Genomic DNA, 16,831 nt, shown 5'->3' with positions numbered 1-16,831 from the left:
CTCAGCATAATGTCCTCCAGGTTCACCCATTTTGAATAATATTGCATGAGTTCCTTGTTTTTCAATGCAGCATAGTATTCCATTGTGCAAATATACCACAGCTTCTCTACCCATTCCTTTGTTGATGGGCATTTAGGTTTATATTCTTAACATAGACTAGTGAGCATGTCCAGGACTGCATCTGCCAGTTGGTATTCCACCAAATGCTGGGGCCTTATTTTTTGTCAATACCTCAACACAGCTTGAATTTTTTCATTACTCTTGGTTCTTGATCACACACTACTTCTTGAAATGACTCAGCATTGACCACTTCTTTTAACTACAGTGATCCTGTGTACTCCATCTTATTTTGATGCTTCTTGCAGCATTCAAGATTTTGCCATCGTATTTCTTTTTTCAATTTTGCCCTGGAAGCTCACTGACTATATTCATGTCCTGTGATGACTCCTCCTCAGACACCATTAGCTTAATGAAGCACTTCCCTTAGGAATGTTGTGAAGAACAAGATTGGGGACCTTCCACTTTGATGGAGCCTCCAGAGACAGGAGGATGCATTAGAAAGGATGTGGGCTTTGAACTAAAATCCCCAAATTTCCTTGGACACAACCTTCTTCCTGTGCCTGTTTGCTCTCCTACATGGGCCAGTGCTGCCCTGGTGAGCTCACTGTCCACGAGCACAGTGGTGACCTCTCCTGCCCCTCACCCATAGTGACCCAGAGGCCGGGCAGTGGGCACTGTGCAGGCAGTGGAGCAGGGCTGCTTTATTCTCTTAAACATCACCTTTAAACATATTTATTTATTCTCTGGAGTGACCGCAGCCCACATAAGCTCAGCTGAGGCCCTGGCAGTCTGGAGTCCAGTTGCTGCCAGATGTGATGGGAAGATGGATGTTCTTCAACCTAAAAAAAAAAGGAAAGGTTTGACTGAGCAAGGTAGAAATAGCAAGTAAGTCCATGTGGATCCTGGAGCGAGGCAGTTGAGGGGACGGCCTGGGAAGGAGTGGCAGCCTCCTCTGGTGCACAGAAAACTAGTCTTAACACTTGGCTGCAGCAAGAAGAGCCCCAGTGGTGTTCCCCTCTGATTTCACCAAGGGAGTGCTTTGAGCCATTTTCAAGTAAGCGTATTTCTTCTCCCTTGCTTAAGTATCTGAATACAAATTTGTGTCATCTTTTTATTTTTTTTTTTCCATTGAGAACATAATTGAGGTGACTGAGCCTGTCCTCCAGGGGACTCATGGTAGGAAGGCAGAGGGAGTGGAGGAATGTGTGAGCCGGGCCTGGAAATGAGGCACTGCTGATGCTTAGGGAACAGTACAGTGCTCATTTCTCCCTGAGAGGCCAGAGAGCCCTGTACCCTAATGCCTCTCCTTCTCATCTTTAAGGGGATGTAGCCATTCTTCCAGCTCTGAGACAGCCCCCTGACGGCCTGAGGGAAAAAGGAAAGGTTCTGCAGGTCTCACATTGAGATGACTGCACATTGAGCCAGAACTTCAAGCCCTGCATTTGTGTGCTCTTGCTCTTTGTGTAAAGACATTTGCTAAATTCTACCAGACTCAACTGTTCTGCACCAGTGAGCAGAGCTGGCACCACTCTGTCCTCGTCCCTCCAGTTCAGAGCTGAACTGACCTGTATGGAGCCAGCCAGCTGAGAAGTGGAGTCTTGTTGGTTCTAGACACTGGGCTGCACTCTTGGTTGTTAGTAATACTGTCCACACTTCAATGCATCAAGTAAAATTTGTTCTTTAAGTCATGTATCCAAGCACATTTAGGGGGGTGGGGTATAAAGGCAAGAAGAACATGACATGAAAAGCCAAAAATGAATGTGGCAGACAGGAGTAGCCATGCCCATAGAGTTCTCTCACCTCCACGTTGCTTCAGAACCTTGGCTGGGACAAGAGAGAGAGAGAGTCCTGTACCTGAGCTGCTGCAGAGAAAGCAAGCCACCTGCTGCACCATGGGAGAGACAGAAGGACTGTGTCCTTCACCAGAGCAGCAGTACAGTGCATTTGCTGGTTGATTGAGACATTTAATCTCTTGCTTATTTGTCACCAGCCACGTAATCATCTCAGTGGAGTGTGTAGAATTGCAAAGTGCTTCCACACACTATTCTGGGAGAGGCTGCTAGAAGCTACTTGGGAGGTCCCCATTTTCTGCCACAAGCAATTGTCAAGAGAAACTTTCGCTCCCCTTCTCAGCATCTCCTTCACAAGTCATGCTCTCTCATGTAATCCATCCTCCATGTGATAAATACATGCCTCTCAGCATCCAGCATTGCATTTCAAGGAACATAATACATGCTGCGACCTGGCCCAATGTGTGAGGCTGTGTGCCTGGGAAGGCAGCTGCCTGGGAGCATCTTAACTGGCGGGGAGCCCAACTCCACACTCTCTCTTTAAAAAGCCTTACCTCTCCTGCCTCTTCACTCATAAGCCACCTTTCTGTGTTTTCCCTGACATAGTTAGTTTGTTCTGTATTTTAATTTTGGGTTTTGCCTGTTTTATAACTGACTGTGTCCCATTTCACCCTCCAGTTTCTTGCCCAGTTAAAGCTCATGGACTACAGCCTACTCGTGGGAATTCACGACGTGGAGAGAGCAGAACAGGAGGAAGTCGAGTGTGAGGAGAACGATGGGGAGGAGGAGGCGGAAAGTGATGGGGCCCACCCTGTCGGAACCCCGCCTGACAGTCCAGGAAATACTCTCAACAGCTCACCACCCTTGGCTCCCGGGGAATTTGATCCAAACATTGATGTTTATGGAATAAAATGCCATGAAAGTAAGCCTCATTAATTAGATACTCTCTTTATATGTGGAGTGGTTTGGGGTTTTGCATTGTTATCTAGCAGTATTCATAACTGCTGTTAAAAGTATTCTGGCCTGCAGTTCTAAAGGTAGCTATACGGCTATAATGGGTGTGCGTGTAAGAGAGAAATATTTATATAGATGACATCTGAAATGTTTTTAAATGTCTGTGTATACATATACACACACATATGTATATGAGAAGATTATATATACACAGAGAAAGAGAGACAAAGGCTACTAACCAGAAAGTTGATAGTTCAAACCCACCAAGTCAGTCCTCAGGGAAAAAGATCAAACAATCTGCTCCCATAAGAACTACAACTCAGGAAACCATATGGGACAGTTGTTCCCAGCCATCCAGGGGCACCAGCAGTCAGAATCCATCTGATGTCACTTAACAATGATATAGATATATGTTGTGTGCCGTTGAGTCAGAACCAACTCATAGCTGACCATGCCAGGGGTTTTCAGAGGCTGTGAATCGCATGAGAGGAGACTGCCCATCCTCCCATGGCGCACCTGGTGGATTTGAACCAAGTGCCTTTGAGTTGGCAGTGCAACTCCTTACCACTAGACCACCAGACTTCCTACATAAACATACGTACATAAACACATTATATAAACTCCTTTCCATTGAGTTGGAACTGACTCATAGCTAGACTGTTTCCGAGGCTATAAATCATAGAGATTGCTCTCTCCCTCTCCCTTATTGCCGATCAAAAGGCAAAGCTGTTTTAGGTTGGCATCACAAGTCCCTATAAGACTAGGCCACCAGAACTCTCTATTTATATTTATATTTACATTTACATTTACATTTATATTTATTTCTATATGTGTGTGTGTATGCCTGTGTGTGTATATATACAGACATACCTGTGCTATTTGTACTTTTATTTAAAAACATTCCATATCTGTCCCGAGTTAGGTAGGTATATGTGATTCTGTCACAGTCTGAACAGGACCTACCAAATGTAGCTAGAGTTCTACTGCTGTGGACACCCCTGTCTACAGTCCTTTCCTTCTTACAAGCCCTGGAACCAGGCCCTGCTGGGTAGAGAAGGAACATTCTTGCTTGTAATTGGGCTTGCCCGCACTTAGAGGCCTGGGGCCCCTGCTGTATCATGAAGTTAGTCCTATTTATCAGTGTCTAGGTGACTGAGTATTTGAAGGAATATTATATTTTATGTTAGCTAAGTAGTATACTTTAAAATGCCAAAAATATTTTAGAGATAGCAATAGAAGTGGGCCTATTGTTTTTTGTTGTAGTTGTTGTTAAGTGCCGAGTGACAGGCGACTCATAGCGACCCTATGAAGGAGAGTCCTTGACGCTTTTAGATAATCAAAATTGGAATTTTTTTCATTGTTTAAAAGCCGCAGTTGAGATATCAATTAAGTGGTTTTGAGTGGGGTTTTATCATTTTGTTTAACAAAAACTACTTATGTGTTAATTGTTCTTAGTGAAGCTGCCTTATGCTTGTAGAAGTCTGTGGGAATTAGGTATTGAAGGTGTACATACACATATCCAGTGCTGATCCTAGAACCAGGGAGAATTGATTATGAGTAGTTGGATTCATGGCAGAAAGGAATTCATGAACGTAGTTAGTTGTGCTTGTTCTATAGAGTATTTTACAATAGCCTTGTTTGGTGATGTGTTTTTATTTGTCTTTTCCCCTCTACACTAAAGCAATAAGTAATCATTGAAGAAAATGCAGAAAAGCAAAGGGAGACTACTCAACCTCATTCTTGGACCTCCACTGTCAATAACCTGGGACACTGAATATGTTCCTTAGTTTAACTTTTAGAGTGAAAGTGGACCAGATGCAGAAAGTTGCTTTTTTTGATAGGGAAATGCAGATCAATACAAATTTTTTTTTTCATAAATGTCTCCGGTGCTTTTGGTGTGAGACCCACTGAAACCCCTGTGCACCCTTCTCCTCCAGCCTGCATTCCCCTCAATCACTGTTCTCAACCCTTTACAGACTCTCCTAGGAAAGAGGTGTACTTCATGGCAATTATTGACATCCTTACTCATTATGATGCAAAAAAGAAAGCTGCCCACGCTGCAAAAACCGTTAAGCATGGCGTAAGTATCGCACTGTTTCCTCTGCTCTCTGTGGGCCCTGGTGCATATGTAGTGCTTGGACCAGCGCAGGTTCTGCCTTTTTCTACAAGGTAGCACTACCATTCAGAGCCCTTTAGTAGCTGCCATTACCTGAGAGGTTGTATGTTGAGTGCAAGATGCAGAGCCAGCAAATGCTGCCCACTAATTCCTACTGTACAGCAGTCCCCTGTGTGACTGAGGTAAGCCACTGCACCGCAGCCTCAGCTCATCCTCTACATGCCAGGAGTATTAATAGACATATCCAGTGCTGGAATACTGTACAAGTTCTTTTTCTTCTGTTTTGGGGAAAAATGTGTAAAAAGGAAAGTGCTAAAGATAATTCCATATTTAAATAGTAAATGTTCAAGACTACAGTACCTGCTTCCAAATTTGCAATATTACTTTTCTTTCCATGTAGTGAATTGTACATTATTGTTATAAATTTTTTAATACATATATCAAAATTTAATGATACTGCTTCTTCTCCTTGATCATGTTTGTGCTGAATTCTTATAGGAGTCTCTGGGAAGCCCTGGTGACATAATGGGTTGAGAATTGGGCCATTAACTGAAAAGTTATCACTTTGAACCCACCAGACATTTAATGGAAGAAAGAGGAGGCAGTCTTAATTCCATCAAGATTAACAGCCTGTGGAAACCCAGTACAGGACTTCTACTCTGTTCTGTAGGGTAGTTCTAAGCTAGAATCAACTTGAAGGCCATGAATCTGGTTTGGTTTGAAGCGTCTCTGGGTAGCATAGACAGTTAAGCACTGGACTACTAATGGAAAGATCGGCAGTTAAAACACACCCACAGGCAACTTGAAAGACTTGTCTGCTATTAGCTTCTGAACGGTCATAGCCTTGAAAACCCAGGGGAACACAGTTCTACTCTGCAACATGTGGGTCACTGTGAAGTGAAGCAACTCCACAGCAGCAATTGTTGTTATTATTGGGTAAACACTAACTTGCTTAGTCCTACAACAAGATAATGGGGGAGTCTCTAGGATTATCCTCATCTGAGAGTTGAAAAAAACCTGAGGAAGCCCACTTAACTGGTTACGGTGAGTGGTGGAGATCCTCCCTACCCAGGTCCCCGCTGGCTGCCTGTTCCATGTTACCCATCCATTCTGTTGCTAACCTTCTGTTTGCAGCCCAACACTTAGCCTACTGTGCCATTCAGGCTGCTATTGTGACCGATTAGCCCTCCTAATTGAATGTAGTATTGAGCTGCTAGTAGGAGCCATTCTCTGCCATCAAGCTGTGGGCTCCTCTATAGTGGCCTCAGCAGGCCAGACATGAATATACTTTTCCTAGTGAACGTGTTATTGTCATCAAATCAAATCCAATGGAGACCTAGTCCATAGGGTTTTGTTCTCCCTTCATGACTTATAGCCTAAGGGAGCTTTGGGGGCCTAGTGGCAAGAAGCTGCACTGCAATCCCAGAAGTACACGGTTCGGCAATCTCCTTCTTTACCAGTCAGATCTGATTTGATGGTACACTCACAAAAAATAACATTTTTTAAATTTTTTTAAAAAAATTATAAAAAGATTTGGCGAGCTCTGGTGGCCTCGTGGCAAGGAGGTGTACTGCAATCTCAGAGGTGCACGGTTCAAATCCACCAGATGCTCTGCTGGAGAAGGAGGAACAATCTCCTCCTGTACCAGTCAGATCTGATTTGACGGTACATACACACACACACACACACAAAATAATAAAAATAAAATTAAAAGAATTATAAAAAGATTTATAGCCTCAGAAACATAATAGAGCAGTTCTCTGTCCTTTGAGAAGCTAGACCTTATGCGCAAGATGCCATAAGCTGAATTTGAACTACCAACTTTTTTTATTAATCATCTGTCACTTCTTTGTGCCGTAAAACTATGAGTTTCTAAAAACAGCACCTGGTGATTTAGTGAAAACCTGGTCTTGCCCTTTAGTAGCTCAAGAAACAGGCCTGTCACTCCCCCCCAGTCTGATGACAGTCTGTCTTTTAATGGTAATAATCCATTCCATAAACGTGCATGAGGCCAGGCCTCCTTGTTTGAGATCCAACAGTAAAGGGAACAGGGGACGCCCTGAGCTCTTCTGCTGAGGAAAGCCAGCACCCTCCCTTCATGGGGAAATGCAGCCTTCAGAGGTGCTTGTAAATCACCTGGTTGTGGAGTTGGGAGACAGCAGCTGGGGCAGCGCCATGTCTGCCGTGGGTCACTGTCACTGGAACTCTCTGCTGGCATTACTCATTTTTGAGCATTTATCCATGGACTTCTGTCTAAAGATTGAAAAATTACCACACATTGCCACTGAGTTGAACCTACTCATAGCTGACCTTCCAGTGGATTTTTAAGCCTATAAATCGCCTGGGAGGAGATTGCCCATCTTTCTCCCAAGAAGCCTTTGGTGGATTTAAACTACCAGAGAGACCGTGCCTTTGAGTTAGTAGCACAATTCCCCTCCGGACTGTGCCACCAGAGCTTGTTGTCTTAAGCTAAAAAGGTTTCATTAACAGAGTCCTTATGTCGTCATCATCATCTGAGCTTACCTGGAGCTAAAACATTTATGTTTATCTCATTCTAAAGATGTATCCTGTGTACCCACTTAAAAAGCAGAAATTTTATGTTGATGTCTAAATGTGGTTTCACTCATATTTCACAGTCTCACAGAAACATTCCAGATGCTGCAAATTTAGTTCTTTTAAATTGCAACAATCACAGTATATGCAATAATAGCATCTATTGTTCTTGGCATATTTTGTCTGCCTTCTTTTTTAGACACAAATTCCCAAGAATTTTCTGTTATTCCATCACAGTAGCTGGGTTTTAAAGGGAGAAGCTGCATAGAATTGAAAATTTATAACGTTAGATTTAGCTGCAGTTGGAAATACCTGTAGATACTGGGTAGTAATTTCTGGAAAGCATGAGCATTGTGTCAACATTTCTCTTTCTTCCCACCTTCCCAGGCTGGTGCCGAGATCTCAACAGTGAACCCAGAACAGTATTCAAAGCGCTTTTTGGACTTTATCGGCCACATCTTGACGTAACCTCCCAGGCTGCCTTGGACGGACATGCACTGTGGGAAGGACAGAGGTGGCTTCAGTGTAGGACAAGTGAAAACCAAACTCAGCGAAGCACTCATCTTGCAGGAAGCAAACCTCTCTGTTTACATCTTCAGGCCAAGATGACTGATTTGGGGGCTACTTGCTTTAACAGCTACCTGATATTTCCCAGCATACTTCTAGCTATTTCTGACTTTGTGTGTGTGTGTGTATGCATTAAAAAGAAAGAAAGAAACATTAACTAAAACAGAACTGCTCTGGTCAGAATGTGTTACAGCAGCTCTGACCGTAGCTGTAGCAGAATGAATGAGTGAATGAATGAGCACATGTGGAGGAGGAGATGCATGTCAGACCAGCCACGTTGGCATCCCACGATAAACTGTGGATCAGTTTATTTTTTTTTTAGCTGAAAGATGTGAGACAGTATTCGTAATAATAATGAAGATAATAATAACGATGATAATAATAATGATTAAAAAGGAAAAAAAACTTACTGCGAATGTTACACTTGTACCCCGCACGCTGACACTCCTTAATAGTTGTAACACGAGCCCGTTGGTACCAAATGGGGGGGTGCTGGCCTCCCCGGGTGCCCTGTTTCGGGGCTCTGCCTCTGCACAGCGCATCGGGACCCCCCAGCCCGGGTGCACCCACCCCTCCTCCAACAAAATGCTGATGCCCTACTGACTCTGTCTGTACGTTTTCACCTCAGTAACTTATGTCCAGGAAAACTGCTTCCATCTCTTTTCTTACCTGGAGCTTCTTCATTGTTACACTCTTATGTTTCAATATAGGAATTAATGCTACAAAATACACATAAAACTTACCTGGAAAGTGCATAGTTTTGGGCAATGGCATCTACATCCCCCCTCCACCACAGGAAGGTAAGCCAAGTGGGAGGACTCCCAGTTCTCCCGTCATCAAAAGAAAATCTGAAGTCTGAGATATTGCTGTGTGACCATTGTTCCAATAGTGGTGTTTTGTTACAAATTGCCCCTTTAAATGGAAACCCTCAGTTTTACTGTTTACATTATTAGGAAAACAGGGATATTTTTGAATCTAAAATCTAATGTATATCATGTGATTTTTGAAGTTTACATGTAAAGTCATTTTACAGACTAGGTGAAATAATGTATGTTTGTCCTATTTCAACATGTCCCATGCAGTCCTGTTTTTGAGTGAAAGTCTTATTCAAAGTACATGGTAGACTATATGTTACAATAAAGGGAAAAGAGTGGCTTTGCTTCCTCCGGATTTAATTTAGCAACTCTTACTATTTTTTTTTTTAATTTAACCCAAATTTGATTATGTAAATTCATTGCCCTAAAACTGTGCTGATTGTGTTTAATCAAGTTGCAAGTTTCCATTATCAATCATATATTTACCGCCTTTCCTGCATTTTCTGAAAAGCGTCAATCTTAACATACTAGAATTGCTTCAAGTAGGTTATCAACTTATACACTGTGCTAAAGCTGTGCCTTTGAAATTCTTTGTTTAAAACATGGGGTAATTTTTGTAGACAGTTTCAGAAAAGGAAAAAACAACCCATCCTTCAATAATTACTTTTAACTTAACAAATCCCACCTGACATAAGACATCTCCCGGGACCTGAACTTCAGTGATATTATGTCTGTGATTATGCACAATTTATGTGGGTTTACTTCAGAAGGGATGAATTGAAAATCACAGGACCTTTGGAAGCTAGCAGTAGCACTGTCTCTGTTACTACCAAATTAATTTGTATAGATCTGTTAGCCTCAACAAAATGATGTTAACACCACTGTAATACAGCTATACAACTCTGTATCTTATGTGTTTAAAAATAATTGATACTGGGATTTGATCTACTCCACCTCTCCATTAATTCCTGGCATCGACTCATTCCAAAGTTATCCTGTGGTTTATTTGGCCTAAAACTATAATAGAGAGATCCTGAAGGTACACATACATTATATGAATAATTCTTTCCTTTGTGGCCAATCTGTATGCTTTTTAGAAGTTTACAAAATGTGTTATTTTTGTCTATAACAGTCTCTGTCATTCATTTCTGTTGATAAACTGTTTATTTGGACAGAGTGAGGAAGTTTGCATTGTATCTCCTTGAGCTAAAAATACACTCCAGACATGAGCAGGGCTTTATAAAATAAAGCACTTTTATTGACTCACAACAAAGTGAATCCTTTGTTTCCTCTGTTTGAATTACGTTGTTCTCTGTTGCTCACAAATTTTAAGTCCTCTGTCCTAAAAGTGTCTTTAGTTAATCTTTAAAGCTATAAAAGTAGAACTGAATCTTTGCCCTTTCTGAGCTTCAGTTTTTGATAATATGTGTCTTTCTGTCTAGACATATTTTATTAGTAAATAATAGAAATTTCCATGACAAAATTGACTTACCGAAAGCAAGCAGAGAGGGGAGGGGAGTTCTCTTCAGTAATTCCCTTGGAAAGTATGTAGTTGGACTTTCAAGGGTTTTTCTGGTGGACCAGTCAGCAGGGAGTTGCACTGTCAACCCAAAGGCTAGAGATTCAAATCCACCAGCTAGCTGAGCCTCGGAAGAAAGATGATTCATCTCTTCCCATGTGTTTTAGAGCCTCTGAAAACCTGCTGATGAATTAACGGTGAGTCTGGCCAGACTCAACAGCAATGAGTTTTTCTGAGTATAGTTCTGTGTATCAGCATTATTTGATTCTATATTGGAATTTTATGATAGAATGCTTTTTCTATAGGATTTCATTGCCATTGATGGCAGGTTAGCAACTACAGTTCTGCTATAGCACTTGCTTTGAAAATGCATATTTGCTCTAATACAATGAGAATATGAGGGAGCACATTGAGCATAATACAATTTCTCATTTGATGATGTTCCATGTTGTTTGCAGGAAACAAACACAGAGAACCACCCAGCTGAACTATGCTGGGCAGCAATACATAAAGCACACACCTCCAACATCTAAGAGCTACTTCAGCTCTCCACCTGTACCAGCACCACACTCAGTCTTCGTCTAGAATTACAATTTTCCATCTTGATTTCATATAGATTTCGGCTACTTCCCAAGAACTTCAGAGGTGCAGCCCTCCCAAAGCACACCATCGCCAGTAAATTTAAGTTGTTTTTCAAGATAAAGTTTTCACATTTACTATGGTAAACAGGTATTTTTAAATTGTCAAGCCAAAACTATGTAATGGTTTTTATTATTATGTGCAATAGAAGCAGACTGAATTCATAGTTCGGTATTCAGAGGCTGTAAACTACACGGGAAGAGGTTGCTGATAGATTCAAACTGCCTGCCTTTAGCCTTATCACTAAGTCACTTTCTTATGGTTATGTTGTTATTAAGTGCTGTTGAGTTGAATATGACTCATAGCAGTCCTATGAATAACAGATCTGAACCCTTTCCTATCCTGCACCAGCCTTATCCTCCCCAGTTAGGTTCACTTGTTTATGTATTGCTAGTGACATTCATGGGGGTCATTCCCTAGACCCATTTTTCTCATAAGCCCCCTGGTTTTACTACATGATTTTTTAAAGGAAAGACCTTTTGGAACTTGTATGTCACATTATAGGAAAACTTAGTGAGTCAGGATTTTTAATTCTGTTTTGCTTGTGGAAAGTTGTAGTACAAACATTCATGTTCTCTTAATTTGTATTCTTTAATATCCTGAATATTATTTATAATTCATAAAAAAGGGAGCTCTGGTAGCTTAGTGGTAAAGGAGTTGGACCACCAACCCATAGGCATAGGATTCACATCCACAATTGCTCCGTGGGAGAAAGATAGGCAGTCTCCCATGCAGTTAACTAAATGCCCCTGAAAAACCCTCTGGAGGGTCAGCTATGAGTGGATTCTGGATCCACAGTACACAAAAAGAACAGCAATTCATAAAAACACATTAGTATAAAGCACTAATCCTCAGTGCAGTGTTGTGATGGTTAAGAGTCAAGATTAAGACATTAGGAGCTATTTGTAATATATGTACTGTGTAAAAGTATATAATAAAAAGAGAGCAAAGCCAGGAGGCTGAACATAGAATAACGCTTCAGAGTTCTTATCAGTGAGCTTTGAAGCCTTCAGCAATATTGATACAGCCTCTGTATAAAATATTAATGAGCACAAAATTAACAAACTGGGTACCTTATATGTGCATCCTACTTCCAGCAGCTCCCTTATCCTGGTCTCTTATCTATAGCTTTCAAATAGTGTTTTGTGGGGGTTTTTTACACTTTTTTGGGGGGGGGGAACATATTGGGGGTACAAGGAGGTGAGGGTTGGGGGCAGAAGGGTGAGGATGGGCAGGGATGCAGTTGCAGAGCTGCAGAAATTGGTTGATGGGGGGAGCAGGTGAAGGAAATGAAAATGATCCAGTGGGGACCAGATGCTACAGGAAAATGACAAGCATTTTCCAATGATAATTAAATCAACTGTCTTATTGATTTGGGAACTGGATGCCGACTCTCTGGCTTCTTCATGCTGAACAGGGGTGTTGACGTGAAGGGGGAAAGGGAGGACACTTGTATCATCTTACTGGTGAACTTGGGTTAAGGCTGCTTGCCTTCTTGTTCTGTTAGAAGATATTTTCCTGTCATTTGCTCCCCTCTGGACTGCAAAGTGTTTTCTCAGGTGGGTCCAGTGGGGATGGCTGGTTGAACCCAGATGCTCCATCCTCCTTTGCTTCTTTAGCTGGCAGTTGTATTTCCTTTTTGGCACTGGCACTGGGTTTGGGGTCAGGTCTGAAGTAAAACTCAGTGGTAAGGTTACCTATAGGAAAGGGAGCAAACCTAGAGAGAACAAACTTGTGAGTTACAAATAGAGGGGTTTTGGGGGTGTTGCTTTCAGGTTTACTGGGGGAGAGGGTGGCAGAAAGTAGCCTAGATAAATGCCTATGGTATCCAGAGAATTTTTTTTTTCCTACCCAGGGGTCAGATGGCACAATCTGGGAACTGAGGAGCTCACCCCGAGCCGAGGGCCGAAGACAGCCCGCCCCGGGCACTGTAATCTTAGAATGCACCAGATCAAAAACCTGTTACTTTGAAGCCCATCCCAACTCAGTGACCCTAAAGGACAGAGAACTGCCTTGTATGATTTCCAAGGCTGTAATTGCTACTGAAGCCGACTTCCATATCTTTATCCTATAGTTGTTAGTAGCCAAGCATGTAAAATTTGCACCACCAGGACTCCACAATATTTAAAGCCTAAAATCTTTTCCAGAAAGAGTACTTTTGAATGCTCATGTACAGGAGTCACCTGCATAGCCCTGTTCAGCCTCTAGTTGACCCTAGCTGATTATTACAAATTATTTAACCAGCTTAGCATATGGAAGAGATTCTTGCAATGAAGTAACCCATAAGACCAATGAAACATCTCTGGCAAAGTAGAATGAATAAGTTACCTAGAGTAATTCTTAAAAGTTCCTTCATTAGGGAGCTCTGGTGGCCTAGTGGCAGGAAGCTGCACTGTAATCCCAGAGGTATGTGGTTCGAATCCACCAGATGCCCTGTTGGAGAAGAAGGGGCAGTCTCCTCCTGTACCAGTTAGATTGGATTTGATGGTACACACACACACAAAATAATAAATTATTTTAAAAATTTTTTAAACAGTTCCTTCATAAGAAGAAAGTGAACCATATATTGGTACTTAACTGACCACCCTACCATGTTAGTCTTGATTTTGCAATTCTATAAAAAGCCTTTAAAAGGTACTAAATAGCATTCCTTGTAAATTTTTTCTCACTCTTGAACACTTGTGTTCAGTGCACTATCACAAGTAACTAAAAGAAACCAAACTTAAGCTCATGGCCAGTGAGTTAGACCCTCAGGCAAGTTCCATAGGTTGTAAATCGAGCGAGATTGCTCATCTCTCTCAAAGTAGCTGGTGGGTTTGAGTTAGCTGTAAAATCCACAGCCTTTGGATTAGCTGCAAAACTCCCTTTGTTTCACTTCCAGAGCTTCCTATTTCATTAGAGAAGGGACAAAACATGAGGCTTTGTCAGACACCACTTTGATAGATTATCTGTATTTTATAGACTATTAGACATGTTACTTGGAAGGGTTTACAGATCATCAAGCACACACATCCCCCAATTACAGAGCAAGGAAACACTGCATGGTTCAAAATCAGAAGTTATACGTCAGGGATGCATCCTATCTCCATAACTTTTCAATCTATCTGCAGCACAGATCATTCAGGAGGCTGGATTTTATGAAGTGGAGTGTAGCATCAGGATTGGAGGAAGACTCAACAACAACCTGCTCTATGCAGCTGGCACAACCTCGCTTGCTAAAACTGAGAAGGACCTGAAGTATTTGCTGCAGAAGGTCAAGGACTGTAGTCTTCAATGTGGATTGAAGCTCAAGAAAGTGAAGATTATCACCACTGGGCCAACTGGCAGTGTCATGATAGATGGATAAGAGACTGAGATTGTTAACAGCTTCAGCTTGCTTGGCTCTACAATCAACACTCTTGGTACTTGTAGCTAGGAAGTTAAAAGACGAATTGCATTGGGAAAATCTGCTGTCAGGGACCTTTCTAGAGTACTGAAGAGCAATAGTGTCAGTCTAGAAACTAAGGTGCACCTGATCCAAACCATGGTCTTCACAATTACTTAATATGCATCAGAGAGCTGGACAATGAATAAGGATGACAGAAGAAGAATCTATGCCTTTGAGTTGTGGTTCTGGAGAAGAGTCTTGAACATACCATGGACTGCAAAGAGCACAAACAAATCTGTCCTAGAGAGGATGAAACCAGGCTACTCCTTGGAGGCAACAATTTTGAAACTCTGTCTCACATACTTTGGGCACATGTCCAGGAGGGGCCAGTCCTTGGAAAAGGTCATCATGCTTAGAAGTGTGGAGGGACACTGCGTGAGAGGAAGTTCCCACATGAAATGGATTGACACAGTAACTGGAGTAATGAGGGTAGGTGTGTCAGAGACAGTGAGATTAGCTCAGAATAGAGTTCAGAGCTATTGTACATAGGGTCACTATGAGTTATAAGTGACTCAACAGCACTTAACACCAACAACAGGACATAGCCACACTCATTCATTTAGGTGTTGTAATAGTTATGACAGACATTATAGCCCATAAAGCCTGAAGCACTTGCTATCTAGTCCTTGATGGAAAGTTTTCTGACCCCGAGAGTAGAATTTTGTTTTAGTATCACAAATTTGTTACTGCAAAACTATGAGCTTAAAACTATAATCCTTGAAGTTTTTCCTTGCTTTGGTGCCATTAAAAAACAAACAAACCAGCTTTAAAAATACTTCAAGACTTGTTATAACTCTTGCTTCCCAAGTTGCTATAACTTAATATCACAAAGTGGATCACTTAAAGCAACTAAATTGATTCTCACAACTAGGCTGGGAAATCTGAAACAAAGGCACCAGGCAAGGAAGTTCCTGTCAGGTCTATGGGATTGTCTGTTTCATGACTCTGTCCTGGTTTCTGGTGGGTGCTGGCAAACCTCAGCATTCCTGAATTTATTGATCAGTCACTTCATTCTCTCTCTCTACCACATGGCATTCCTTCCTGTGTTTCCCTGTGTCCAAATTCACTTCATCTTATAAAAACGTCTTTCATTAGAGCCCATCTTAATACAGTAGGAATGAATTTTAACTTGATTACAACTGCAAAGACCCTGTTTCCAAACAAGGTCACATTCATAGGTTCCAGGGAATGAAGACATAGACATATCTTTTGGGAGGACATAATTCATCCTACAACCTTGGCCAACAAAATTTAACATTAATGTGGCATGCTTTAAGACTGCAAATACTGTGTATTTTAATGGAGTATTGTAATTTATCTTCCTCCACATAATTCTAGATTAGTTGAGATATGATTGCCAATGGGAAACCCATGTCATCTTCTCACTGTCATAAAGACATATACACAGTGGTTGCCAGATGTGTGATAGATTATAGGACCTCTTGGCTTTCAGATTTCCATGATAAGTTTGGGGTGGTTTATTTGCATTTTAATAATGATCCCTAAAGATTAGAAAGTCTTTAGGGTATGGTTCATCTTAATTCTTTGAATATAGTACTCTAACAAGCCTCTGTTTATACTCCCAATTCCCAAGCCAATAACAAAACTTCAAATTTTGGGATTATTTAATATTCACTTCACATTCATGCATTCCATAATAATGTAAAAAATAGGCTTTTCTCCTCTGCCAGTGTCATATACCTGTAATTGTTCACTGAGAACTTAAAATTCCCATCTGGAGACTATGAGGTTTCATGCATCCATTTATAAAAGTTACCACAATTTCATTATTTCCCTTGTGCTTTTATTCAAGTCGTCTGATGTTGTGGAGGGGTTTAATTTTGGTTTTTAGTAAATTAGCTATTCTTAGAAAAACTCAACTAATTACTGACCCTCCATTGGTTTCTAAGGCTACATAAGTCACACAAGAGGAGATTGCTCATCTTTCCTCCTTGGCATACACGTGGATTTGAAACTGCTGACTTTGGGGTCAGCAGTTAGCAGCATAACTTCCTAGGAGCTAAAATTGCCATTCTGTTGTTGTTGTTGTTGTTGTTGTTGTTGTTGTTGTTGTTGTTGTTGTTGTTAGGTGCCTGCTAGTAGCCAACTACTACTCATAGCAACCCCATGAACAACAGATCTGGACCTTGCCCTACCTGTACCATCCTCATCATCTCTCTTCTACATTGTTACAGGCATTGTGTCAAAACATCTTGTTGAGGGTCTTCCTCTCTTTGATCCTCCACCTTTCCCAAAATGATGTCTTTTCCCAAAGACTAGTCTCTCCTGACAACATGCCCCAAGTATGTGAGAAGTTTCACCATCCTTGCCTCTAAGGAACACCCTCGTTGCACTTTTTCTACTAGAGAATTGTTTGTCCTTTTTGTAGTC

At 41.5% G+C, this 16,831-nt stretch overlaps 1 protein-coding gene across 1 annotated transcript in view; it reads left to right on the top strand.

The window, feature by feature from the left end:
* The window catches only part of PIP4K2A (phosphatidylinositol-5-phosphate 4-kinase, type II, alpha), an 89,543-nt gene extending 81,413 nt beyond the window's left edge, over positions 1-8,130 (top strand). The window contains exons 7-9 of the mRNA XM_006887061.1: positions 2,529-2,772; positions 4,781-4,884; positions 7,861-8,130. Of these exons, the coding sequence (XP_006887123.1) occupies positions 2,529-2,772; positions 4,781-4,884; positions 7,861-7,941 (429 nt within the window). The 3' untranslated portion in view covers positions 7,942-8,130. The remainder of the gene's footprint in view (positions 1-2,528; positions 2,773-4,780; positions 4,885-7,860) is intronic.
* Positions 8,131-16,831: the final 8,701 nt, after the last annotated feature.

Source organism: Elephantulus edwardii, unplaced genomic scaffold (genome assembly GCF_000299155.1).
Source record: "Elephantulus edwardii isolate Elephantulus edwardi_28Jun2011 unplaced genomic scaffold, EleEdw1.0 scaffold00054, whole genome shotgun sequence".
In the NCBI taxonomy this organism is placed as follows: domain Eukaryota; kingdom Metazoa; phylum Chordata; class Mammalia; order Macroscelidea; family Macroscelididae; genus Elephantulus; species Elephantulus edwardii.
Note: the sequence above shows the minus strand (reverse complement) of the source record. Positions and strands in the feature narration are given on the sequence as shown.